Below are 25,736 nucleotides of genomic sequence, written 5' to 3' on the forward strand. Positions count from 1 at the left end.
GCAATGGCTTCAATAGGTTAAGTAGTTCCAGAGAAAATATTATTTAATATTTTTTCTTCAATCCAATATGGCTGCCAAACCATGTGACCCATCGACTATAATGAATAATTATTCATTAACAAATTTATATCTCCTTCCCAAGGAGAATGTATTTGTGAAGTTTCCCCTTGATCTGACCAGCCGTTCCAGAGATGTTTGAAGGTTTTAGGGTAAATTCAATATGGCCACCAAACCATGTGACCTATCAAAAATAAGTTGACAAACTTGTAAAAGGATGTCATGGGGAATGTGTGTGTAAAGTTTCGCCTCAATCTGTCCAGCCATTCTGGAGAAGATTAAATTTTTTTTTTGTCAAAACAAGATGGCTGTCACCGATGATGTCATAATTATTTTTTTCTTTGGTGAATTGCGTCGATGATGCTCAAGAAATTTCAGATTTTCCCATGCAGCGTTCTTCTTGACAAATTTTCACCGGGACACCACTTGTGACATCCATGACATCACGAAAAATCACACGTGTTCCCCATGGGGAGTTCATTAAAATGTATGAAGCAAAAATTTAGATTGCGCGGTTTCAGAGATACAGAGGTCCAAAGTTTTTCGGTTTTTCAAGATGGAGCCCGTACCACGTGACATATGACGTCATAATTATCAATCATGTATGCTATCAAAAAGATACATACTACGGTGAAAATTTTGTGTCGATCGGACTTACCGTTCCAAAGAAAATGATTTTTACAGCGAAAAAAACCTCGAAAATTGCCGGTGGAAAAAGAAAAATAAGAAATAAACAGAAGAAAAACAATAGGTTATCCAGTCCAACAGACTGGGTACAATAATAATAATAATAATAATAATAATAATAATAATAATAATAATAAATAAAAACATGGAAAGAATCTAGCTAGTTGAATGAAATATAGCAGTGCAACAATGAAAAAGGCAAGAAACAATGACCAAGTCCACACATTAAAAACCTCTTCTTGAAGAGTTGTTTCAAAGGATAGTAGGAATAAACAAGTCAAAGAAACAAAAACATTGACACACTTTACACCAGGTATTTATTGAAATTAAAACATAACTTGATTTTTTTTGCAACCATTCACAAGTGGACGTTGAATTGATTTTGATCACCGAAAGCACCAAGGATTTGGTTTGACCTCAAAATGCCGTCGCAAGGAACCCTGGTAAGTAGAAGCCCGAATGGCTCCGACTGGATAGCAGGAGATTAGGAAAAATGATGGGCGTTACGATGGGCAATGCTCAGTTGGACACAAAAATAAAAGATTGAACTCAATGAAAATAGAACCGATTGGTGCAGGCACGTTCGGGGTACACTGCACCACACAAAGCAGATCGAGGTAAATGGATGAGCTTATAATGTGCACCAGCGGTCAGAGTACAGGACCTCTGAGACTTGCACAAAACTGGCAACACATTCCTTCCATGTGTTGCTTGTACAACAAACTACACAAATTACTGTAAGATTATTTTGAAACAAAAAGGATTAGGCACAATTGGTTGAATACTAGTAGAACCTGAATCATAAAAGTTTTGTTTCCAAAATGTTTCAATTTGGGCTACAATGAATTTTGAGTACTCCAAACACCGTTGTAAATCAAATCATCGGTTGTTCCACACCTCAGTTAAAAACCTCTACAAGCGAGAAGCCCTTCAGGAGAAACCAAATACACTTCTCCGGTTGTGTATGCCTTTTGTGCTGGACATTGTCCCGGATTCAAACATGGAAATCTTGGATTAGTTGAACAAAGAATTAAATAAATCTTCCAAAAGCCAGACAAACTTCCAACCACATTCCGTAAAGCACCAAGCACACCCAGTCTGGGTCACCCACTGAAGCAACACAAGGTCACACATTGCACAATGCTTCACAAGCACTTGCGGTCTCATTAATGTGATTCAACAATCTCCCTGCTTGTGAAAGCAGTACATAATGATCACTGCAATCCAGCACTCGTACCATTAAAAAAACCATTTTCAACCAAACAACCTGTACATAACTGTACTGAAATGTCTACCGAGTGGCCAGTTTACAATCACGATCAAAGACCCATCGGCAACATCAACCTCCCACCATCATAATCGGTAAAACTTGAGAAAAAAAAACAGAAGGAATATACCAAGGATTGTTCAGTTTGGCTCCGTGCCATCTGGAAAAGAGATCCTCAAATGTCTTGCAATTGGCGACGTTATCAATGCCACCCCAATGGTGAGCTACGTTTTAACACGGCGGTGATCCTCAAACAGGCTTTTTAGCGTGAACACCTGCAGTCCAGCGACCAGCAACAAGACCACGAGATTCACAGCTGACCAAAGGTTTACCCGTTCAAAGTTGTTCTCCTGAAGGTTACGGTCACGAGCCTCGTGTACGCGCAGCACAGACTGCATCTGTCCGCTCTTGGTCAAACGTACCTTTATGCTGTTCATAGACTCCTGCAAACAGACGCACAAAGGGGCTGACCATCAGAAGCCCATGTACAACTACTAATACAACAACTTCTTTGATGGCCATAATTAATCCCACATTTTTGTGGGGTCAGCCTAGGGGTAAGTTTGTCCCAAGTCTTTTCATAAACTGACTGGTCAGGTCTGATGTTTGACTCAACCTAATTCTGACAGAATTTGTAGATTTACGGGGTGCCGATGATAACTCACTTCCAAAAGACACCGTGGGATCTTTAACATCCACCGACGAATACGAGCAGATGGAACGCCTGGATTAACCTCCATCCGAGTGATGGTGCATTTTGTGATGCAACACTGGCTCTAAAGCACCAACAATCTAGTTTCTCCACACAACCAATTCACCCACCCCTCCCCCACCCCCCAATCCATCCATCCATCCATCCATCCATCCATCCATTGGGACCATCCTCAGTGCAGAGCATTGGTGCTGCCTCAGCAGTCTCCTTGGCTATTGGGCACAATCCTGGATGGGTCGCCACTCCAACACAGGATACCGGCAAGCTGACACTTATTTTGCCGACCTCGGAAGGATGACAGGCAGAGTCAACCCCACCTGGTATTAATTCAACAGCCGAGAGGGATTTGAAATCAGAATCCTAGGATCCCAAGCCCACAAACCTAACCATGAAGCAAACACCAGGCATACCCCACAATCAATGGTAACCAAATGCAATAATCACCATTTGATAATGATGCATGTGGATAGTATGTGTCAGTGTTTACAATAGTTAGGGGGAACATTTTATAAAGGAGTCAGGTTGAACAAGTCAAGACCAACAAAATGTGCACAGTCCAAGATGTTACCTTAGGTACAAGGGATGGACACAGATCAAGTGATCAATATTATATACTGAGGGATCTACTTTGTGGGCCTATTGGCACCTCAGTTGGCACATTTGGTAGTCTCATGAGTTTCATGGCGACTTTATTTTGGTCATAATCAAACTTCATTTTTGCGAGAGCTGTATAGTTGTCCGATGGAATACAGTGGCTGCAAAAGTATTCACCACCCCATCCCCCACCCTCCAAAGTTTTCACATTTTGTTCCCACCTGAGCTTATTTCATGATGCTTGCAAATTAAACTTCATATATATGTAGTCTTCACAAACTACTCCAAAGTGATAAAGCCAAAAAAATAATAAAAAATTCACATAAGATATGAATAAATGAGATGAGCAGAGAAAAATCAGATGACTCGCTGGTGCATATTCAAACCCTTTCCCTAACTAACCCTAAATCATTGCAGGAGCAAATTATTTGTTTGAAAGGTTACAAAATAAGTGTAATAGGTTCTACCTGTATGTAATCAGTGGTTTAACTTCAATATTAAGCTCCCCCATTTATCAAAGGAGTTTTAAGGTGCAACTCACTTGGTCAACCAACAAGGCAAACATGAAGACCATGGAGCTTTCCAAAGAAGTCAGACATAAAGTGGTGGAGAAGCACTGTTCAGGAGAGGGTTATAAGAAGATTTCAAAGTCACTCATTATCCCTTTGAGTACGGCGAAATCCACAGCGTGGAAGACGTATCATCCCACCCAGACTCTACCCAGATCAGGTCGCTCATCCAAACTCAGCAGCCGGGCAAGCAGGGATCTGGTTTGGGGCGTCACCGTAAATCTAACATTGACTTTGAAAAATCTTCAAAGCTCTATATCTGAGATGGGGGTCAGTGTTAATCAATCAACGATATCCCATTCCTTTCACAAAGTTGGCCTCTCTGGACCGGTGTCATGAAAGAAGCTATTACTGAAAAAGACATCTAAAATCTCATATTGAGTTTGCATAAAAGCATCTTAATGATACTGCAGGCATGTGGAGAAAGGTTTTATGGTCAGACGAGACAAAAATTGAACTTTTTTTTTGTCAAATTCAAGGCGTTAAGTTTGGCACAAGCCTAGCACTGCACATCACCCAGTCAACACCATTCCTACTGCCAAGCATGGTGGTGGCAGCATCATGTTATGGGGCTGTTTTTCATCAGCAGTGACTGGCAACCTTATCAAGATATAAGGAACAGTGGACGGTGAAAAGTTTCGGAGAATCCTTGATGAAAACTTGCTTGAGTCAGCCTTGAATCTGATACTGGGAAGGAGATTCATATTTCAGCAGCACAATGATCCGAAGCACAAAGCTAAAGCCACTCTGGAGTGGCTGAATAATAAGAAAATAAATGTTCTTGAGTGGCCCAGTCACAAAGTCCTGACTTGAACCCAATTGAACATTTATGGTAAGAATTGAAGATTGCAGTCCATTGACGATCCCCATCAAACTTGGCAGAACTCGAGCAATTTTCACTTGAAGAATGGACAAAGATTTCACCATCGCACTGTGTAAAGCCGGTAGAGCAGTGGTTCCCAACCTGTGGTACGCGAGGGCCTTCCAGGTGGTTCGCGAGCACTTTCGGGCTCAACCTTTAAAAAAAATGATTTGGCCTGATACATCTGGGAACCCTGACACACACTCGGTACTGCAAGTTATCCCGCTGCCTCCATACTGTGAATGTGTAGGTGTCTTAGCACTCGTCTGTGTTTCCCTTCACTTGTTATTATATTGTATCTTTATTTATCTTTTTATTTCTATATTTCTTCATTTATTTCTTGACTAATTTTTTTTCCACAGGATTTGACAACATGCCGAAGCGAAAGTATGACCCGACATACATAAAGTATGGTTTCATAGCAATCGAACGTGGAGGAGAAGCTCTTCCGCAGTGTGTGGTCTGCATGAAGTCCTTTTACAATGAGGCCATGAAACCCAGCCTGCTCAGACGTCATCTTGAGACAAACCACGCGAACAAGAAGGACCGAGATCAGAGCTACTTCCAGCGACTTGGCAAGAACGTGAAGCAGCAGCCCCTGGACAAGACTGGCCAGTTCTACCAGAAGAGGGCAGGGATTGTCAAAGCATCCTATGAAGTCGCTCTCCTGGTGGCCAAAAACATGAAGGCGCACACCATTGCAGAGTCTCTCGTCATGCCAGCGGCAAAGATCTTGGTCAGGCACGTGATTGGAGAGGAGGCGGTGGCGAAGTTGGACAGTGTGTCCCTCTCGAACAACGCTGTACAGCGCCGTATCGAGGAAATGTCAGGCGACATTGCTGACCAAGTGATTGCGGGAGTGAAAGCCTCAAAGTTTTGGTTTGCAATCCAACTCGATGAATCGACGGACGTCACCAACTGCTGTCAACTACTTGTCTACGTTCGCTTCACACAGAATAATACTGCGAAGACTGAGCTGCTGCTGAGCCAGGAGCTATCCAGTACAACGAAAGGAAAATATGTTTTCAACCTTTTGGATAATTTATTCAAGCATAATGAACTGGATTGGGGAAAGTTGGTCGGATGCACGACAGATGGGGCTCCGTTTATGCTCGGTCGAAAGTCAGGGCTTCAAGCCCATGTGAAAGCTGTGCCACCAAACGCCACCGGTGTCCATTGTTTCATACACAGATTCGCCCTTAGCACTAAGGTACTCCCTCCGAATTTGTTATCATGCTTGAACTGATTAATCAAAATAGTTAATTTCATCAAAACATCTGCCATAATACTCGGCTGTTCAAACTGCTCTGTGAAGATCTCGGCTCCGACCACACCTGTCTCCTCTACCACACAGAGGTTCACTGGCTCTCCCAGGGGAATACGACGAGGTGTCTCTTTGAACTGAGGGATGAACTCCTCGTATTCTTCACGGAGAAAGAACATGATTTTCAAAAAGAACTGGAGGACGAGGAGTTTCTCCCAAGGTTGGCCTACCTGTCGGACATTTTGGGGGTCTTCAACCACTTAAACCTGTTGTTCCAAGGGCCCAACTGCACTGTCTCAGACTTCATCTCGAAGCTGGGAGCGTTTGTCCGGAAGTTGGACCTCTGGATCAAGAATGTGGAGAGCAAACGCTACGGAATGTTCGAACTCCTGACTACCCTTGAGAGCGAGCCCAATGATGAATTTTCCCAAGAAATCGTCCGTCACCTCTCACAGCTCAAGACCGAGTTGATGCATTACATCCCAGACATTACATGTTGTGCCTACATCACCAATCCGTTTTCCATTGAACCAGACGATCTGCCTGTCGGGACCGGGGAACAAGAAGAGCTCATAGATATCCAGGCTGACAAGACAGCAAAGACGAAGCACAAGGAATGCTCTCCTATGAACTTCTGGGTGACCATGGCCTCCTCGTACCCGACACTAGCCTGTCACGCTCTTCCCCAGCTAATGATTTTCCCCTCTACGTGGGAATGCGAGCAGGGGTTCTCAGCCATGATGACCATCAAGTCAAAGAGCCGGAACCGTCTTGCTGCGCCCGGGCATGATTTCCGATGTGCTGTGAGCAAAGTTATGCCCCGCATCGACCAGCTGGTGGAGAAGAAACAGATGCAGCCCTCGCATTAAATTTTGTTCTTTGTTGACAGTTAGTTCATTTGTGTGTTCTACTTGTAAATAAATTGATATCTTATCGAATTGAGTTTTTCTGGAACCAGGTGGTACGCGGCGACGGTATGCGACCTCCAAGTGGTACTCGATCAGAAAAAGGTTGGGAACCACTGCGGTAGAGACATACCCCAAAACTCTCGCAGCAGTCATTGCTGAAAAAGGTGCTTCCACCAAGTACTGACCTAAGGGGCTGAATACTTTTACAACTAGTGAATTTTGATTTGTACATGTTTTTTTTTGTTGGTATTCCTGACATGTAATCTTCTCCAACTATAACAGTGTTTAGTTTGATCTCTTCAGTTATGAATTTTAAAAAAAAATTGTTTCTACATAATTTGTAATTCATCTAAATGAGGCATTATTGGTTGGAGGTGAATACTTTTGCAGGCCACTGTACATCCAGAAAGCCAGTGCTTATGTTTCTAAGTTTGGTATGTATGTATAGTACAGTCAGATGCCAACATTCACGGTTCTGCAACTCACAGACCCCGCATCTCCGCAGTTCATAAAATGTGACCTGCTTCTGCAGTTGCGTCCCTGTGCTTCACGTACTCGCGGTTTTTCACGGGATTTTTGATTTTCCCTTATGAATTATGAACCACCGGGAACTTATCTCCCGTTTTCCCACTGAAACAATGCCCCCAACGTTCGCAGCATTTTTCAGGAACGTATCCCCCGTGGATATCGGGGTCCGACTGTATATAAAAAGAACAAATGTCTGTCAGCCAACCACACGATAACTTCATGTACTTCAATCACACGATCACGATGAGGATGATCCATATCTCATGGTAAAAGGAACAGAACGACACATATCTCATCGGAACGACATGGGTATACTTTTGCACGCTGAAAAGCTGGAGGGCTGCAAGTGATGCAACAAGGAGGGTGGAGCAGCGAGCTGTCAAGAAAATGATGGTCAACGTAAACATTAAGCATGTTAAATTTACAAGTGAGTTTAGCTGCACCATAAGGAGAGGAGGAGGTAAAAAATGAAATCAACATCATGGTAACTCATTGAAATCACAGAAAGAAGTGATAAAATGAGGGATTTTCACATCAATATATTAGTTCCAAATTACCAGAAATCAAAACCACATTAAAATTAACATGGTGTTGATAAATATCAGCCGACTTCCTCTTGCGTATGCAACGCATGGCTGTGAGTATAATCATTCACTGAGGGAGGAAGGGGGTTACTGTGCCACTAATGCAGTGCCCCTTGAAGGTTAGAGCAAGAATTTGTCACTCGTTCAGGGTGCTGGCGATAGTTCACCTACTCTTTGTGAAGGACATCATTGGAAGGTTGATGTCTACCATCTAATGCTGGCAGAGAGGGGACACACATAGTGGAGCAGATAACAAGATCAATCGTTAAAATGATGATACAAGCATGAAACTTGGCAGGAATATTTATTTTATGTCACTTTATGAGAAAAAAGTGCTCGCCACTTGAAATTCCAACATGGCCGCCATTTTCCAAGATGGCCACCAGACGACCACCCAAAATAAGAACAGATAACAATAACAATCGTTCAAAGAATGATACAAGCATACAATTTGGCAGAAATATTTATTACAGCGCGGCGACATCGCGTTGTTATATAATTGGCTATTCTGTCCTGTGTATTCTGTCACACTTATGGCCGCGTACGTCCCTTTGATCTGAGAAGTATAAATAGAAATTTGTCCAACGTGACAACTCTTCCCATCATGCATGCTCATTCACCGTGTCTACATTTAAATTTTATAACTGCAAAATTGTTTCATCATTCTTAACCTAGACTTTTAATGCCCCCAGCCGCGCAATATCGAAGTATTCGCTTCTTGTTTTAGGTCACTTTATGAGATACAACTGCTAGCTACTTAAAATTCAATATCCAAGATGGCCGCCATGTTTTTCTGCCCTGCAATGTTCATTGTTCTGATTAGGTCTGACAAGAACAACTGCATAGTGGGGTACAACTTCGTCCGTAATGATAGCATTTGCACCTTCCACTACATTGTGTCTTGCATCCACATTTCATTAACTCCTGGCAGCTTTTAGCTATGGGAGCAAGGGCAGTCCAGAAGACCTTCCAGGAGTCATCTTCTTTGAACCAACCCCACTCGGACGGACACTGAGCTTCTGGCTGGCGGACTATTGCCTGGCTCCAAATGTGTCCTGCTTGATATGCAGCTCGCTTGGCATGTTACGTGAGTGCTCCTTGTGTTGGTTAATTAAATGTGGAATTTAATCATATGACCTCTGCTTTCGTGCAAAGAGAGCAAGCCGCGGCTCATTCACTGACGCAACTGAACTTGATCTGTCATACATCAGGACCACAAATTTCTCCAGGATTTCTAGATCAGATTCCTCAATCTTTGATGGGCACTGACTGAGTTTCGTGAAGATTACTGACGCTTCATCACATACATTCCATGTCTGCCATGTTGTCTTTTTCCCTTTGCCATTGAAAGCTGATACAACATCATAACCGGTGAAGGCATGAAAGAAGAGCATCCCACTCGTTTTCTCTGGTCCTATGGCAGACATAATTTAGTGGATAGGGATCCATCTCCTGTGCTCCCCTTTGCTAACTTCGCCTAGATGCAACCCTCATTTTTTCAAGACCTGTTGCGGCAAGAGAAGGCATAAGGGATATGGCAATAACTACAATGTCTGTGTCATTAGCTTCAATCATCAGAGACTTGTATCCCTCGGTGGCTGCATGCCGAACATGTAAGAATATTCGCGTGTCTGCTTCTTCATGGGTACATGGGGCCACTTCCTCTAGGTTAACGCTGGTGTCACTGGTGGTGGTGATGGCATTTTCTCCTTTAGTCATGATACCTGGATTGCCCGTTGTCATTTCAGACACTTCGTTGGCAAGGAAATGGAATAGCTCTTCCAATTCGAGGGAGTTTTACTTGTCGCTGGTACTCTCCTTCTGACAGCCTATCCTCATTAAGATCTTGCCTCTGACTTCAGGCTGGACTGATGATACACATCAAAGATGATGTCGGTTCTCTTGTATTTCGTGCTGTAGTACTCGACTTTAGGTAGAATATCCTTTCTGGCATACTCTTCAAATGTCTTTGGTATTCGTGGTGCTACGATATTTACCAGCGCAGCTCCATCTACAATGAGTACGTTAGATTCTGGCTTTGTCTCTGGAAGCGTCACTTTGGCTTGTAGTACATCCACTAAATCCGATTTCGTACATGTGTGTAGTTTCCCCTTGTTACTGAGTGAGGCCGGAAAAGACTGGTTTTCGTGTTTGAAGAACTCTTGCAGGTCACACTGTCTGTTTTGGCAGGAGATGAAGGGGCAGGAAAACAAATGGCAGTCTTCCTTCAGTAACTTTGTCTTGGATTTGCTTGCAGACTTTGGCTCATTTTTGAAGAAGGTTATCCTGTTCTTTTTGATAGGCCGGTAGAAGGAGCAGTCATTCTCACATTGTAGATTAGCCATGAAGGAATTGAACTTTTCTTTCCCTCTCTCGTGATGCGTCGCAATTAGCTGAGCAGCAGAAGGATCCGCGATGTCCTTGGTGTCGAGGGTAAGAAGATCTGACTCCTCTTCAAAGAGATTACCCATTTCCTCCATTTCCAATGTGAGCTGTTTGACTTTCTCAAAAAATGCCCTCTGAACTGTCGCTGTTTGCTCATGGTGACGATTGCTTTTCTTTGTATTTTTGGTTCCTGATACCGTTTCATAGTTGGCAACTAAACGACTGATTTCTGGTCCAGCTACCATCCACCTTCTGAGAGCTGATGGCTCCTCCATCACACCTATAGCTCCTCCATTACCTTTGATGACTGCATTATTCTGTTCATGGGCCTGGTCAATGGCCATTGCGGAGAAATTCTTGTCAGATTTGTGAACGACAAATTTCCTTGATGAAACTCTCTGGCGACTTCTGGGTGTTGCTTCTCGAGGCACATCATGTCTCTGAGGTGAATGGGAAGCCAACGCGTGTAATTGATGTTGTTGGCAAAGAAGTAAGGTATCAATTCAGACAGTGATTCACGGTAGAGTGTGAAGTTTCCTTCTCTAAATGATCGAATCAATATGAGAATAGTGAGCTCCATGTTCAAGATGAGGGATCAGAACTGGAACTGTGGACTCTCCTTTTTACGGGCATCACACCAGTCTTCAAAGGAGATGTCTTTGTCATCATTGCTTGGATGTTCTGCGAGATAGACACTGTAAGCTTTCTTCATGAGTTGGAATAAACTGCATGCTGTGATCTGATGTGCTTGGTGAGTTCTAGTCACATTGGTAGCTGATAGGAATGAATCTGCCGTACCGGAAGAGGCCACCCCAGCTTCAACAAGAGCATTAGTCCATCCACTGTCTTCTAGTATTGACCCAATTGATTTCATTGCTGTTATTTCTATATGTAGTCCACCGAACATGATCACAAACTTGTCTTCTCCATATTCATCTGGCCAGTGCCACTGGATCTGTTTAGCCAGTGTGTATATATTGTTGTGGTTACCAGATTCGCAAACCACCATTCAGGTCCCTTAGGTGAGGTATCTCGGTAAGTGCATGTGTAGTTAGGCCCAAACCCGTTGTCTAGTGGGAATACATGTCATTTATACGTGCTGCGACTCTTCAGGATAGCCGTTTTTCTTTTACTATCTTTATTTTGGACCAACCGCCATGATCACAACCACAACATCAACCACCGACCACAACCACCGCTTCACCACAACCGCCACGACCTTTACCGTCACAACTCGCCACCATCGCATCACCGTCATCTCGCGCCACTCATGGGCACCGATGCTGGACTCATGCAGAACGCGCGTCGAACAGCGTGTACAAAACCACGGATTTTCTGCTTCAAAAACGGATCGAAAACGACACACGCCCACTTTTTGCCGTCCAATCGGTGAGCGAGGGGCGAATTGGCCCCGCCCCCAGGGCGATCGATATATGCAAATTTGTGGATCAAAAAGCCTTCACGCCCACTTTTTCTCGGGCCAATGGGGAGCGAGTTGAAAGGTCAAAGGGAGGGGGTCAAAGGCGAAGTTACGGGGGATAAAAGGACGGTGTTCGTCAGTCAAAGGAGTAGTAAAGGTCGGAACGAGGCGAAGGAGTCGGAACAGAGAGTCAAGACTTCGCGGGCGGTGGAGCTGCTCGTCGTGTGCGTGGAAGTCGGAACGGAGGGGACGAGCTGTGGAGAGGCGGCGAGGGCGGACGAGGGGGTGCTCGCGTCGTGCAGGGAGCTGCACCCCTGGGAGGCCGGCAGCGCGACCTGGCCGAGGTGGAGACGCTCGTCGCGCACATAATAAAGATCCTCTATACCCCGAGCATCAGCAACCCCCTCCTGTTTCCCCCCGCGCTGAGATAGTGCGACCAAGGGGCCCCGTTCCCACCCCCCTGCCAGGCACTGTCCACGAGGCCCGCGGGTTGCGGGGCCATCGCCGCTCCGCGTCTCATCACCAGACGGGTAGGCCCGACCTGGTCTCGGCCCCAGGCCTACCTCATTCTTGAGGGTATTTTCTTTCCTTGGTTTTGGGTATGTGTTGTCGGCGCCGTCTGTGAAGTAGAATTGTATAAGTGTTGCCGTGTGCTCGGTAGTCGGTATTAGCTCTGCACTGTGTTTTCACTTTTATGTTTGCTTTTTGTGTAAATGGAATTGTGTTTTCTTTTTTTTGTGTGCATTTGGTGGAATTGTATTTGTGTGCTTCCCGTGTGCCGAGAATAAATGTGCTTTATTGTTGAACTGTTTCCCGCTTCGCTTCGTCTTTTTCCCCATTGAACCCCCATCTTGCTTCACGTAAAGGGTTGGTAGTGGGCTGAATACGCCCGATAATTAATCGAACCGTCGAGGTCGAGGTCGACGATAACACCGCTCGGTTATTCTGATAGTACGGAACGGGTCGCTTAAGTGGCCCGTGTCCGAAGTCGACCTGCGGCGAGGTGCGATCGCCCGGTCTACCCTCCGCGTGGGTACTTAGGTAGTTCGAATTTGGCGAGCAACCCTATCCCACGCGGGGGCTGATTGGCTCGATCGCGGTGAGACCGAAAGGTCCACCCGTGACTGGTTCCCGGCGTTAGTCCGAGAGGGTCACGACTGGATTGTCCGTCCGGTGGGCGACGTGCCGCGATTCGAGTTACGTGGCCGTCGCACGCCGGCGGGCGTGAAGACCGCAACACTGGTGTCAGGAGTGGGATACAAATTCATCGCCCTCCTCGCGGCACTGGTATCGGAGAGCAGGAAAACAGGCTCTCCTGTCTCCAATGAAATTCACGGGAATCGGTCCAGGGGTGAGAGAAGCGACCCCCGATTCCCTCCAAATTACGAGCGAGCAAATTAACCCTTCACGAGAAGCAAGATGGCGTCTCAAGGCGAGCGGGAGCCGGGGGTATTAGAAATGTATATGTGTAGTAATGTAGAATCCATGGTCCAGGATGGAATCCCCGAGCAGGAAATGTTGATTGTGCAGGAACACGGACTCGCCCAACTAAACCCAGAGCCCGAAATGGGTGCGGCAGCGGCCGCAGTGTATGACACCTCCCCCCCCTCTCCACCAAAACCCTTGCTGAAACGGCTCAGCTGAGTGCACCCGACGTGGCCCAGCTATGCGCCATGCTGGCGGCAATGACAAATGAAATAAAAAACGAAATGAAAGGCATGAACGAAAAGATGGATGCGAATACACAGCAAATAAACGGAATGGAAGCAAACATGAAGGAAGAAATGAAAAAGCTGCGGGGTGAGACGCAGAACATGGGCCGAAGCCTGCAGGCGGGCATGAAGGCCGTGACCGGGGAGATAAAAATGGCGACTCCACGTGTGGGATCAAACGAGCTGGGTGGGGGTGCAACGGCTGACAGGCCCGCGGTGGAGGCGGGTGAAAAAATAATTCGTGGAACGTGTTGGGCGAGGGTCGTGACGATGACCGAAAGGGAAAAATTAAATGGGGAGACCAAAACGTGTGAGACGAGACACGAGGTGACGACAACAGAAATAATAGTTGAGACAAGGGAGGTAAAGGGTGAAGAGTTGGCAGAGACACGGGAGATGGGAACGATAGAGGGAAGACTACACGATGAAGACGGGGTAAGTGACGCGCACGCACACACGGAGGTAGTGGAGGACAATGGGGGTGAGCTGGCGGACTGGGTAGAGACCCAGTGCGAGCACCTGGATGGCCTCCTCCAGGAACGAGGGGAGGGAGAATGCCCCCTTGAGGTGAGTCACGACCAGGTGAGTTCGGTCGTGCTTTGCGAGGTTGAGGGGACGAGTGCTGTGGACAGGTGCACTGAGAGCTTGGGGGGTATAGAGGCCCCGGAGACCCTTGTGGGGACACGAATCCCCAGTGTGGTTGTCCCTGTGTGTGTGGTGCAAGGTGTGAGTGCGTCCCCGTGTGTGGAAGCGACCCCGTGTGTGAGTGGTGTGGTGGCGATGGTGCCGGAGTGCGTGCTTCCCAGCACGCCGTGTGTGGATGAGGCACCGTGTGTGAGAGAGGCCGTGTGTGTGGATGAAACGGCCAGTATGAATGAGGCACCACGTGTGAGTGGTGTGGTGGCGATGTTGCCGGAGTACGTGCTTCCCAGCACACCGTGTGTGGATGAGGCACGGAGTGCGAGTGAGGCACCGCGGGTGAGTGCCCCCGCGCGAGTGAATGGAGCACCACGTGTGAGTAGTAAGGTTTGTGTGAGTAGTGAGGCACGCGTGAGTGAACGGCCGTGTGCAAGGTCGCTGTGTGCCAGGGAGACCGTGTGTGTGAGAGAGCGGTATGAGAGGGAGATGTCGGTTGGCATGCGGGAGCACGCAGCCGCGTCTCCCCGTGTGAATGTGATGGTGTGGACTGTGTGCGTCGTAACACGCAGGTATGCGTGTGTGGAATGGAGACGACGACGGCGACAGAGGAGAGAAAGCCGAGTAGCGGCTGTAGTTGTTTCGAGGACCGTGCCGGGTTCGCCCAGCAGTGAGCACGCGGTTCGTGCTGTGCAACGCACGAGACCACCACGTGCTCGCTTGCGAGAGTGAAGTCCCGGTCCGGAAACGCACGCGGTGGATTTGCCGATCCCGCGGACGGACAAAGTTAGGCAGGTAAATGGATTTGGACCGGACGGGTTCTCCACGCGATCGTGTGTGTAAAGCTCCAACGGGCAAAGCACATGTGTTCGCGTGGGGAACCCCTCGAGACGTGTGGCTTGTGTTTTTTTTTTTTTTATGCGCACGGTGACGTCATGGCTGCACGTGGGGTTGGAATTCGGCAGGAGGGGTATCTCTGCCGGATGGTCCCGTCCAAGGAGGGACGAGGAACACGTGCAGCTGCATGACGTCACGGGCAGGTGCAAAGTGCGCGAGCTCTGAGTTGCCGCGCAGGTGCTGCGCATGGAAAGAAAAGGAAAAGCAAGCCTCACTTTCGGGTGTACAGGATTCCTGGGCAAGGGGTGAAAGACCCCCTTACTGGGCACAGGATGGAAACTAGTTAGGGGGAAGGGTTAGCTTAGTTAGACCGACTTCATGGGGCAGGGGTAAGTCCTCATGGAGTCCGTGGAATGGATTAGTTAGAGGGATTGTAGCGAGATTTAGGTTGGGAAATAAAATGATTGATTTTGAGACAGAGACAGACTTTGGATGTGTAGAGGGGACGTAGCTTAGCTACGTAGTGTTAAAAGGAACGTGCTATAGTTTAAGGGACGACGTGGGAGCACGAGTTAGTTAGGGGAGGTAGTTAGAAGGATGGCAGAGTTCAGTGGTGTGTGTGTTGAAGAGTTGGTGAGTTGTGAGGTGAGTACTTGTTGAGTGAGTGAGGCCAGCGGGTCTGTGTGAGTGGAGTGAATGGGGAATGCATGGTGCGATGAGTGATTGGGGGGAGGAGTGACTCCCGCCCAAGGGACCCCCGGGGTCAGTGTAGAGTGAGTTAGCTGGGTTAGTCAAATTAACAAAAATGGAGGTCGTTTTGCTGTTGGTGGGAAAGTAGGCTCGAGACCCATTTGGAGGGGTGCAGGAGCCCTGTTGACGGGCTTGGGAGCGTGGCTGCGAAAGGTGAGTATCGCTGAGAGGGTACCCCGGGCACCAGGCTAGTCGGCCGCGGTAGGCCATGGGCCCATGGGGGGCCGGGATAGAGTAGTGGGCACGGGTGCGCCTGCTTGGTGCGGGGGCCCGGGGCGCCATTAGCCGCGTGGGCAGTGTAGTGGGCACGGGTGACCCTCGGAAAGGGACCCGGGAGGCCGGCCTGCCACGTGTGCGTTTCAGGGGAGGTGCCATGGGGGGCACTCCCGGGTGTTAGGGAGCTGGTAGGCTCGGAGGCAGTGTAGTGCCCGGGGGTGCCATAGCGGGAGATTCGGCAGAGGGTCGTGCCTGCCAAAGGGAGCCACGTGTCCCAGCCAGGAGACCGTGTGAGGGCACGGAGAGAAAATTGGGGGGCGAGGCCCGAAATTGTAAGGACACCAACACAGGCGACGGGAATCTGGGTTGTTAGAACCAATAGTTTAAGCGAGAGGCGCTTGTTGAAAGCCCCGGGGTAGTTTAACAGTTAAATGGTTAGGGTAGATTAGGAGATGTACCCCTCCGCACCATCCATCCCCTCGCTGTCGTTGTGGGCCGCTGGACCCACTTTGGGTTAGATCGCCGAACTCTGGGGAGGCCATTCTGAGGCTTGAGTTGGGCCTCAGCACAGGACGTTAGCTCTCCCTTGTTCCCCTCCGGGAAGGGAACGTAGGGGTTGGGAGTAGGCTAGGTGACAGAATAGGTTAGCCGAACAAGGACGATAAAGGGGGTTAGGGGACGATTTATAGTGGGGAAGTAAAAATAAAAACAACAAAAAAATAAGTTGGGGCTAAATTGGGGTTTGACAAATTAAGGGAGTGGGTATGTACAGTGACAGGCAAAGGCGATAGGTGGGAGGGAGACAGGAAGGTAGGTCCGAGCCCGCCTTCCAAGTGGCCAGCACCACCGCACTCCCTCCACCAACCTCCACTGAACGGCAAAGGCTAGCCAACTCCATCGGCTGGCCGTGTTTTTCTTCGAGGCGGAGGCCGGCCAACTTCATCGGCAGCTGTTGTTTTGCTGCAAGGCCTGTGCTATCGGCTGGCTGTGTTGCTGCAAGGCCTGTGCCGGCCCACTTCATCTGCCGGCTGGCTGTTTTTCTTCAAGGCCTGTGCCGGCCAACTTCATCGGCAGCTGTTGTTTTGCTGCGAGGCCTGTGCCGGCTGGATCATCGGCAGCTGTGTGCTGCAAGGCCTGTGCCGGCCAGTTCAGCTGCTGGCTGTTTTTCTTCGAGGCCTGTGCCGGCCAGTTTGTCTGCCGGCTGTGTTTGCCTGCAGCGGCCTTCTTCTGCGGGCTGTGTTTGCCTGCTCACCTTTGCCATGCCATGCCCACTGCCCATGTTCACAAGCCCCGTTCAATTTTTGCTTTGCCCCCCCCTGTTCATTTCCATGTGCGCCAGGATCTGAAAGCAACAGTTTGCAAGCTGCAAGAACTGCCCTGTTGGCAGCTACAACACGGGCCTGCAGTGGCGGCCCGTGCACCGTGTTTGTGTTCATGCATCCATTCGTTGTGCTCATTGCGTGTGCCACTTGATCTGGCACGGAGACTGTGTTGTGCAGCCCATGCACCGTTGTGGTTCACTGAGTTCAGTTCAAAAGGGAAGGCCTTGGACTGCGTGTGAGCAGCCAGCCACGTTCCCTGTCACCTGCATTGTTTGAGCCAGAGACTGCATGCGGGCAGCCTGGCTCCCTGCTAACTGCTTTTCTTTTGCAGAGTTCAATGATCCTGGGCCATGGTTTAGTGTAAAATTTGTAAGTTAAGGTTAAGATGTACTGTAAATATGAGTGTGCCCCCGGCATGTATGTCTTAGCGCCGGCAATTTTATTTAAGTCGTCCGTATGAGTGAGTTTGTTGAGGTAGTTACGCAGCCCTCAGGTTATTTATTTTGGGGACACGAATACCATGAATGTCGCACTCAGGGATCCGTAGGTAAAATGTACTAGGGGAAAACTACACATGATGGCACACGAAAATTTGACGACTCGGGACGAGTCTGTAAAAAGGGAAGGGGGTAGTGTTGTGGTTACCAGATTCGCAAACCACCATTCAGGTCCCTTAGGTGAGGTATCTCGGTAAGTGCATGTGTAGTTAGGCCCAAACCCGTTGTCTAGTGGGAATACATGTCATTTATACGTGCTGCGACTCTTCAGGATAGCCGTTTTTCTTTTACTATCTTTATTTTGGACCAACCGCCATGATCACAACCACAACATCAACCACCGACCACAACCACCGCTTCACCACAACCGCCACGACCTTTACCGTCACAACTCGCCACCATCGCATCACCGTCATCTCGCGCCACTCATGGGCACCGATGCTGGACTCATGCAGAACGCGCGTCGAACAGCGTGTACAAAACCACGGATTTTCTGCTTCAAAAACGGATCGAAAACGACACACGCCCACTTTTTGCCGTCCAATCGGTGAGCGAGGGGCGACTGGCCCGCCCCAGGGCGATCGATATATGCAAATTTGTGGATCAAAAGCCTTCACGCCCACTTTTTCTCGGGCCAATGGGGAGCGAGTTGAAAGGTCAAAGGGAGGGGGTCAAAGGCGAAGTTACGGGGGATAAAAGGACGGTGTTCGTCAGTCAAAGGAGTAGTAAAGGTCGGAACGAGGCGAAGGAGTCGGAACAGAGAGTCAAGACTTCGCGGGCGGTGGAGCTGCTCGTCGTGTGCGTGGAAGTCGGAACGGAGGGGACGAGCTGTGGAGAGGCGGCGAGGGCGGACGAGGGGGTGCTCGCGTCGTGCAGGGAGCTGCACCCCTGGGAGGCCGGCAGCGCGACCTGGCCGAGGTGGAGACGCTCGTCGCGCACATAATAAAGATCCTCTATACCCCGAGCATCAGCAACCCCCTCCTGTTTCCCCCCGCGCTGAGATAGTGCGACCAAGGGGGCCCCGTTCCCACCCCCTGCCAGGCACTGTCCACGAGGCCCGCGGGTTGCGGGGCCATCGCCGCTCCGCGTCTCATCACCAGACGGGTAGGCCCGACCTGGTCTCGGCCCCAGGCCTACCTCATTCTTGAGGGTATTTTCTTTCCTTGGTTTTGGGTATGTGTTGTCGGCGCCGTCTGTGAAGTAGAATTGTATAAGTGTTGCCGTGTGCTCGGTAGTCGGTATTAGCTCTGCACTGTGTTTTCACTTTTATGTTTGCTTTTTGTGTAAATGGAATTGTGTTTTCTTTTTTTGTGTGCATTTGGTGGAATTGTATTTGTGTGCTTCCCGTGTGCCGAGAATAAATGTGCTTTATTGTTGAACTGTTTCCCGCTTCGCTTCGTCTTTTTCCCCATTGAACCCCCATCTTGCTTCACGTAAAGGGTTGGTAGTGGGCTGAATACGCCCGATAATTAATCGAACCGTCGAGGTCGACGATAACACCGCTCGGTTATTCTGATAGTACGGAACGGGTCGCTTAAGTGGCCCGTGTCCGAAGTCGACCTGCGGCGAGGTGCGATCGCCCGGTCTACCCTCCGCGTGGGTACTTAGGTAGTTCGAATTTGGCGAGCAACCCTATCCCACGCGGGGGCTGATTGGCTCGATCGCGGTGAGATCGAAAGGTCCACCCGTGACTGGTTCCCGGCGTTAGTCCGAGAGGGTCACGACTGGATTGTCCGTCCGGTGGGCGACGTGCCGCGATTCGAGTTACGTGGCCGTCGCACGCCGGCGGGCGTGAAGACCGCAACAATATAATAGTGGCTGGTCAGCAGTTATAACTGGTGTTTGTCCTGGGCTGAGGAATGCTACTGTGTCCCTAATTTTGTTCATGACATGCTTTATGGTGGCAACACTATGTGCTTGGTCTCGTAGAAGAGGAAGCAGTTGTGCGATCGTGATTTCAATGTCCTTGGCCCTGTTCTGGCTTGCATGGTGGGCCGACCACGTTATGTTGGAAGAATATTCTACATCTGGAGTTTGTTGAACTTGTTCAAACCATTCATACTCCAGTGTGAGGTTTCGGTGGAAAAGATTTGGATCTGGCATGGATACATCAGCTACAGAAGGAGGTGCAGGATTCTTCTTGTTGAAGAAGGCCGGTGGGATGTTCGTGAAAGTTTCAGGAAGCTCAGGAAGTTTCTTTGCCCTGCTGTCCACAACTTTGTGTGGGGCACGTACTTCTCCTCTGTTATCCGAACGTGGATGCTGGAACATTGAAATGCTTGTACCATGAAAGGATGTACGAGCTGTGCTTGTTGTTGGATTGTGATCAATATTGTTCATAGCAGAGGTGGTGAAAATTCGCTTACGTAGAACTGGTGGACGCACAACTCCTTCTTCCACATACTGGTTTACAACAGATTCGCCTAACTGGGCAGATATTTCTAATACCCTGTCATACGAAATGCTGATACCATTCTCATGAAGCTTGTCAATAAGTTGTCGTTTTCTCATCTTGGCAAACACTACCATCCCAATGTATACAGCAAATGGTGTCTCACGGTATTCAGAATGCCAGTGGATTCCTTATCCTTCTCTGTACTTTGTGTAGCAGTTGTACTGCAACAGTTGTGCAAAAGCTCATTCTGATTTTACTACACCATGTTTCAGATGTGACTTAATATCGACACCGTGTTCGATATTACACACAAACTGCAGAAGTGATGGAGGAATTGATTCTTCACCAGATCCTTCCTCGAACTGATCGTTGAATTTTGTCTTGTGATTAAGCATCTCTTTACGTTATGATATCAGCAGCTTTAGCTAAGTGAATAGCTTCACCATATTTACTAGCATCAGCGAGAACTGAGCCTATGTCATTTTTTAATGCTATCAGGACATTGCGTTCTTTCTGATGCGCTTCAAGCTCGGGAATACGGGAGAGTGACTGTTCCTTTAACCTTGTTGAGTTGCTCTAATCTCTGCTTGTACAGTGAATCTAAATCTGCCAGCCTAAATATAACTGAATCTGTTCCCTCGGTGGCAGTTCTGTTGTGAGTGATGTCGATGATAAGTCCTGAAAAAGCAATGGGGTATAACTCTTTACCTGACTTTTTGCAGCTCTGTTCTTGCTTAATCAAATTATGATGGGCTCGTTTTCGATTATATACAGCTACCAGGCAAGCAGGATGACATTTCAACTCCAGCGCAATAGCATCGCCGGCACTGAGCTTTGCGAGGAGCTTTCCATCGTTCAGAGTCCTGGCACACTCATTGAGTCTTTCATTCAATTGCATTATCATTGCTTGTCGCACAGTTGATGTTTCGGCCTCTTCTTCACACAAAAAGCATACTGATGAAGGTTTTGGTGGATCTGATGTTCTTTGCCTCTTACTGCGGTTTTCTTCTCTGCATGTAGAAGTACTTGCAGTCGCTCTCTTCTGTGTCCTTTTAGCTTTGTGTTATTGAACAACAATCTACAGCTTTGGTGATATTTTGCTCTGTTTCGCACCAATGTGTCTTCTATACCATCACCTTCATCAAGTCTGGCTGGATTAAGTGGAATCGGCATATCGTTGATGGCATGAAACAGTGGCACATTGTTTGCAATGTTGGTATAACCAGCATAGTCCTGTTCCCTTTGGAATGAACTTAGTGGTGACATTAACTTTTCCTCTGTGTCCTTCTGACAAAGGCAACATTTCCTTGTTTGTTTGTGGTTTTGATTTTGCTCGAGTATCCATAATTTGTGACGAGCAATGGCAAGATCGAGGGTTTATCCTTTTACCACCTTGCCTTCGTGCATTTTGATGTATGGGATACAGCTAGGTTCATGCGTTTGCCCTACACCTAGCCCGATCGTTCATCCAATGCCATTTAAATCCTGTGCGATCTGTACACCATCCGGATAACTACATGTAAAACCCCCGTTATCCTTGGCTCGGCTCTCCCGCGCTGGCACATCCTGTCGGTTCAGGTGCGGCTATCTAACATCTGAGGGGTTCATTAGATAGCATTTGGGATACTAAACCCACGGTTTAGCCGACATTGAACCCCATGCTGAGTTGCACAGCAGTGTTTGCCAACAAGTGTGCCAAGGTACTGCATGACATACTCTCTTTTTTTTGTGTTTGGTCGATATTGGCTAGTGTTCACTACCATTGATGGTTACAATGTGTCAGGGTCCTATAGATCCTTGTGGCTGCATTTCGGTCGCAAGTGGTTTTATTTCGGAGTTTTCCATCTCCTAATGAGCTTCATCTGCCCAGAGCTGTCTGGTTTTCAGGCGCCAGAGATTCGCCTGTCGCACCACCACTATTTGTGGAAACACCCCCACCACGAGAAGGCTAGAGTTGGAGCTTGACTGCCAGAGGCTTTGTTTTGCTTGCCATTTGGGGCATTTCGTAGGCAAAGAGAGCTCATCCTCTTTGCCACCCCGGCATTAGCAGTCCTTTAGAGGGGCAATAACTACTTTGAGCAATTAAAATACAAGCTCTGTTCAAGATCTCCAACAATTCTCACCGTCCCCATCTATAACGCGATGAGAACTAATTTACTTGTATTCGAAGCCTGCACAATAGTTGTCATTTGACTTCTTTATTGTTACGTAAGTCCTAAAATTGATTTATGGGTTCATGAAATCGATCAATACACTCAAGAATCAGCTCCAGCAAGGACAAAAACCTATGAATCGACATCAAGATGAAATAAATCCGACATCTCTGGCGATTTTTATGGTTTAAAGTTGTTTTTTTTCATACCCTGGCGGCCTTCTTGGGAAAAATGGCCGCCATGTTGAAAAATCCATGTGGCGAGCACTTTTTTTCTTGCAGAGTGACCCTGAAAGAACGTTTGTACCAAATTTCATGCTTTTATCACCATTTGAACGATTCTGCCAAAAAATAAATCACACTTATTTGCTCCACTACCAGTTTATCTTCCATCCGAGGGCCTCCTCGCCCTTCCTGCGAGACAAAAGATGACAGTTTATAGCTGCGTCGAGATTCAAGCCCAGGCTATATGGCTCAGATGTGAGTGTGCATACCTCAAAAGGCCATGCTGCCAGACCCAAATATTAGCCTAATCTGATGCTACCTTTAGCCGTGGCATTGCGAGACGATAAGCATCGCAAATAGTTCACAAAAGTTATGAAGGACGCAAATGGCATCCATCAACAGTTTAGCGTGTTGAATACTGCAATCAATCCTTCACAAGAAAAAAAAAATGGGAACATCCCCTTTAACTATCCAGACGAGTTTCCCACCCACAGCCCTACACAGCAGTTGTGGTTCATGGTCCTCAACATCAATAAATGCCACCAATTCATGGTACGGCTTCATGAGCCATGATTAAAGAGGGCTAGACTCTGCAGCGTAATGGTTAGAGCATCCGCTCGGAGTCTGGGAGGTCGGTGGTTCGAACTCCGGCCTAATCGTACCAAACACTTTAAAAATGGAAGGGGCTGCTTCCTTACTCGACACTCAGCAATTAAAGGATAGAGCAAGGAGAAACAATAAAATTGGTTGGCAACCATTGCACATACACCGATGATATCTCCCTTCAGAGTCGAATATCATGATCACTCCGGCCGAGATAACAGTATATTTGCCAGGTGGCTTTCCTCCTTGCCTGGATGTCCTCGAGCTTCATATCAAGGACGTCATCTGCGGCCACAAATTCCATCCACCCCGGTCGATCGGCCTTGTCCTCGTCCTCGTCCATATCATCCAACACCACCTCGAAGAAAACCAATTTTGAGGAGATGTGACTGAAGCCATTGTCGAAGCAAATCATGTAGTCCCCATTCTCCTTTGCCTCAATACTGGTCAACAGGAGGAAGAAGCAAAGGGAAGAGATCATGGTGTCTCCAAAACAAATGGTCATTCCACCTCAAGCACGTACGGTGAAAATAACAATACACTGAGGATAGGGGACATCACAACTCCAAAAATTTACTGAATGGCTTACAATGTTCTTGCTCACTCACCAAGCCAATAAAACATCAAAACACAATGTTCCATGAACAATTAAATCCATAATTAGCTTTATAAAAGAGGTTATTCACCACCAATCAAAGCGTTAAACTTTACCTGTGCATTCCCTCGGACTTCCTAAACTCGGTATAGAGAACAGGTCCTGAAGGTGAAGCTATGAGGAAATCCACGTCGAGGCCAGCACCATCAATCACCTGGTGAGAGATACACTGCTGTCACAACAAATCACATCAACGTCATTGTGTTATCATCATCGAAGTGGAGAACACATGACAACAACGCTCACCAATAACATAAATTATGGACAAGTTGGGCGGGGCTGGAGATTTTCAAGCAGTGGGAGTTCGGGTGGTTTTTGAGGGGGAGGGGGGATGTTGGAGCAGCGGAGGGGGAGTGGGGATGTTGGAGCAGGGGAGGCGGGATGTTGGAGCAGGGGAGGGGGGATGTTGGAGCAGGGGAGGGGGGATGTTGGATCAGCGGAGGGGAGGGGATGTTGGAGCAGCGGAGGGGAGGGGATGTTGGAGCAGCGGAGGGGAGGGGATGTTGGAGCAGTGGAGGAGGGGATGTTGGAGCAGTGGAGGGGAGTGGGGATGTTGGAGCAGCGGAGGGGAGTGGGGATGTTGGAGCAGCGGAGGGGAGTGGGGATGTTGGAGCAGCGGAGGGGAGTGGGGATGTTGGAGCAGCGGAGGGGAGTGGGGATGTTGGAGCAGCGGAGGGGAGTGGGGATGTTGGAGCAGCGGAGGGGAGTGGGGATGTTGGAGCAGGGGAGTGGGGATGTTGGAGCAGGGGAGGCGGGATGTTGGAGCAGGGGAGGGGGATGTTGGAGCAGGGGAGGGGGATGTTGGAGCAGTGGAGGGGGATGTTGGAGCAGGGGAGGGGGAGGGGGATGTTGGAGCAGCGGAGGGGAGGGGATGTTGGAGCAGCGGAGGGGAGGGGGATATTGGAGCAGTGGAGGGGGATGTTGGAGCAGTGGAGGGGGAGGGGATGTTGGAGCAGCGGAGGGGAGGGGATGTTGGAGCAGCGGAGGGGAGGGGGATGTTGGAGCAGGGGAGGGGAGGGGGATGTTGGAGCAGTGGAGGGGGATGTTGGAGCAGTGGAGGGGAGGGGGATGTTGGAGCAGTGGAGGGGGAGGGGATGTTGGAGCAGGGGAGGGGGATGTTGGAGCAGTGGAGGGGAGGGGGATGTTGGAGCAGGGGAGGGGGATGTTGGAGCAGGGGAGGGGGATGTTGGAGCAGGGGAGGGGGATGTTGGAGCAGGGGAGGGGGATGTTGGAGCAGTGGAGGGGAGGGGGATGTTGGAGCAGGGGAGGGGGATGTTGGAGCAGGGGAGGGGGATGTTGGAGCAGGGGAGGGGGATGTTGGAGCAGGGGAGGGGGGATGTTGGAGCAGGGGAGGGGGGATGTTGGAGCAGTGGAGGGGGAGGGGGACGTGCTATATTAGTGAAGGGGGGTTTAGAGAGCATGAGGAGGGGGGGGTTACTTGCCCATTTTGCACACCTGGTATTCCACCTCCATCGAGGCGCCGGCCTTGAGCTCCTGATAAAAGCATTGCTTCGTCCCGGCTGGCAGCGCAAAGGTCAGGTCGGAATCCTGGCTCTGGGGGAACGCAAGTACGAGGTGCAAGACTAGGCCCGTCCACAAGACTGAAGGAAGCAACATCGGGACGGCGAGATGACACAACTGGGAAGAGGAAGAGAAATCCTTCACAGTAGAGAGGAGTTCGGTAAATTCGAGACGCCCTGAGGGCGGTTAGTACTACCCGTCTGGGTTGTGACGGTTTGGTCTCCTTCCTGTGATGACGTCACTTTACCTTCTTTGGAAACCCGAGAAATTGATGCGAACAAAAGCAAATTTTCTCCGCCTGGTCCTACACAAACATTACTGTACCTGCTACACTCAAAGATAAACCGCGTTGTCTTTTTTTATTCATCGCAACATTCA

At 48.6% G+C, this 25,736-nt stretch overlaps 2 protein-coding genes across 2 annotated transcripts; one reads left to right on the forward strand and one right to left on the reverse strand.

The window, feature by feature from the left end:
• Window positions 1-1,042: 1,042 nt before the first annotated feature.
• Window positions 1,043-25,599, reverse strand: LOC147026651 (transmembrane emp24 domain-containing protein 5-like). The gene is made up of 4 exons (XM_085882328.1): window positions 25,293-25,599; window positions 23,894-23,991; window positions 23,433-23,625; window positions 1,043-2,454 (listed from the first exon to the last, which is right to left on the reverse strand). Exons 1-4 carry the CDS (start codon window positions 25,452-25,454, stop codon window positions 2,236-2,238), a joined length of 672 nt encoding a protein of 223 aa, XP_085738454.1. The 5' UTR covers window positions 25,455-25,599; the 3' UTR covers window positions 1,043-2,235.
• Window positions 4,794-9,047, forward strand: LOC147026652 (zinc finger BED domain-containing protein 5-like). The gene is made up of 4 exons (XM_085880330.1): window positions 4,794-4,830; window positions 5,111-5,958; window positions 6,123-6,608; window positions 8,964-9,047. Exons 1-4 carry the CDS (start codon window positions 4,794-4,796, stop codon window positions 9,045-9,047), a joined length of 1,455 nt encoding a protein of 484 aa, XP_085736456.1.
• Window positions 25,600-25,736: the final 137 nt, after the last annotated feature.

Source organism: Eptatretus burgeri, chromosome 5 (genome assembly GCF_056783735.1).
Source record: "Eptatretus burgeri isolate ZD-2024b chromosome 5, Ebu_testis_v1, whole genome shotgun sequence".
Taxonomy (NCBI): domain Eukaryota; kingdom Metazoa; phylum Chordata; class Myxini; order Myxiniformes; family Myxinidae; genus Eptatretus; species Eptatretus burgeri.

Coding starts and splice junctions, on each gene's coding strand:
- LOC147026652 (XM_085880330.1), top strand. CDS start 4,794: ATGGACAAAGATTTCACCATCGCACTGTGTAAAGCCG. Junction 4,831..5,110: donor CATCGCACTGTGTAAAGCCG/GTAGAGCAGTGG, acceptor TTTTTTCCACAG/GATTTGACAACATGCCGAAG. Junction 5,959..6,122: donor GATTCGCCCTTAGCACTAAG/GTACTCCCTCCG, acceptor TGGCTCTCCCAG/GGGAATACGACGAGGTGTCT.
- LOC147026651 (XM_085882328.1), bottom strand. CDS start 25,454: ATGTTGCTTCCTTCAGTCTTGTGGACGGGCCTAGTCTTGCACCTCGTA. Junction 23,992..25,292: donor CGATGGAGGTGGAATACCAG/GTGTGCAAAATG, acceptor ATCTCTCACCAG/GTGATTGATGGTGCTGGCCT. Junction 23,626..23,893: donor AAGTCCGAGGGAATGCACAG/GTAAAGTTTAAC, acceptor CCTGTTGACCAG/TATTGAGGCAAAGGAGAATG.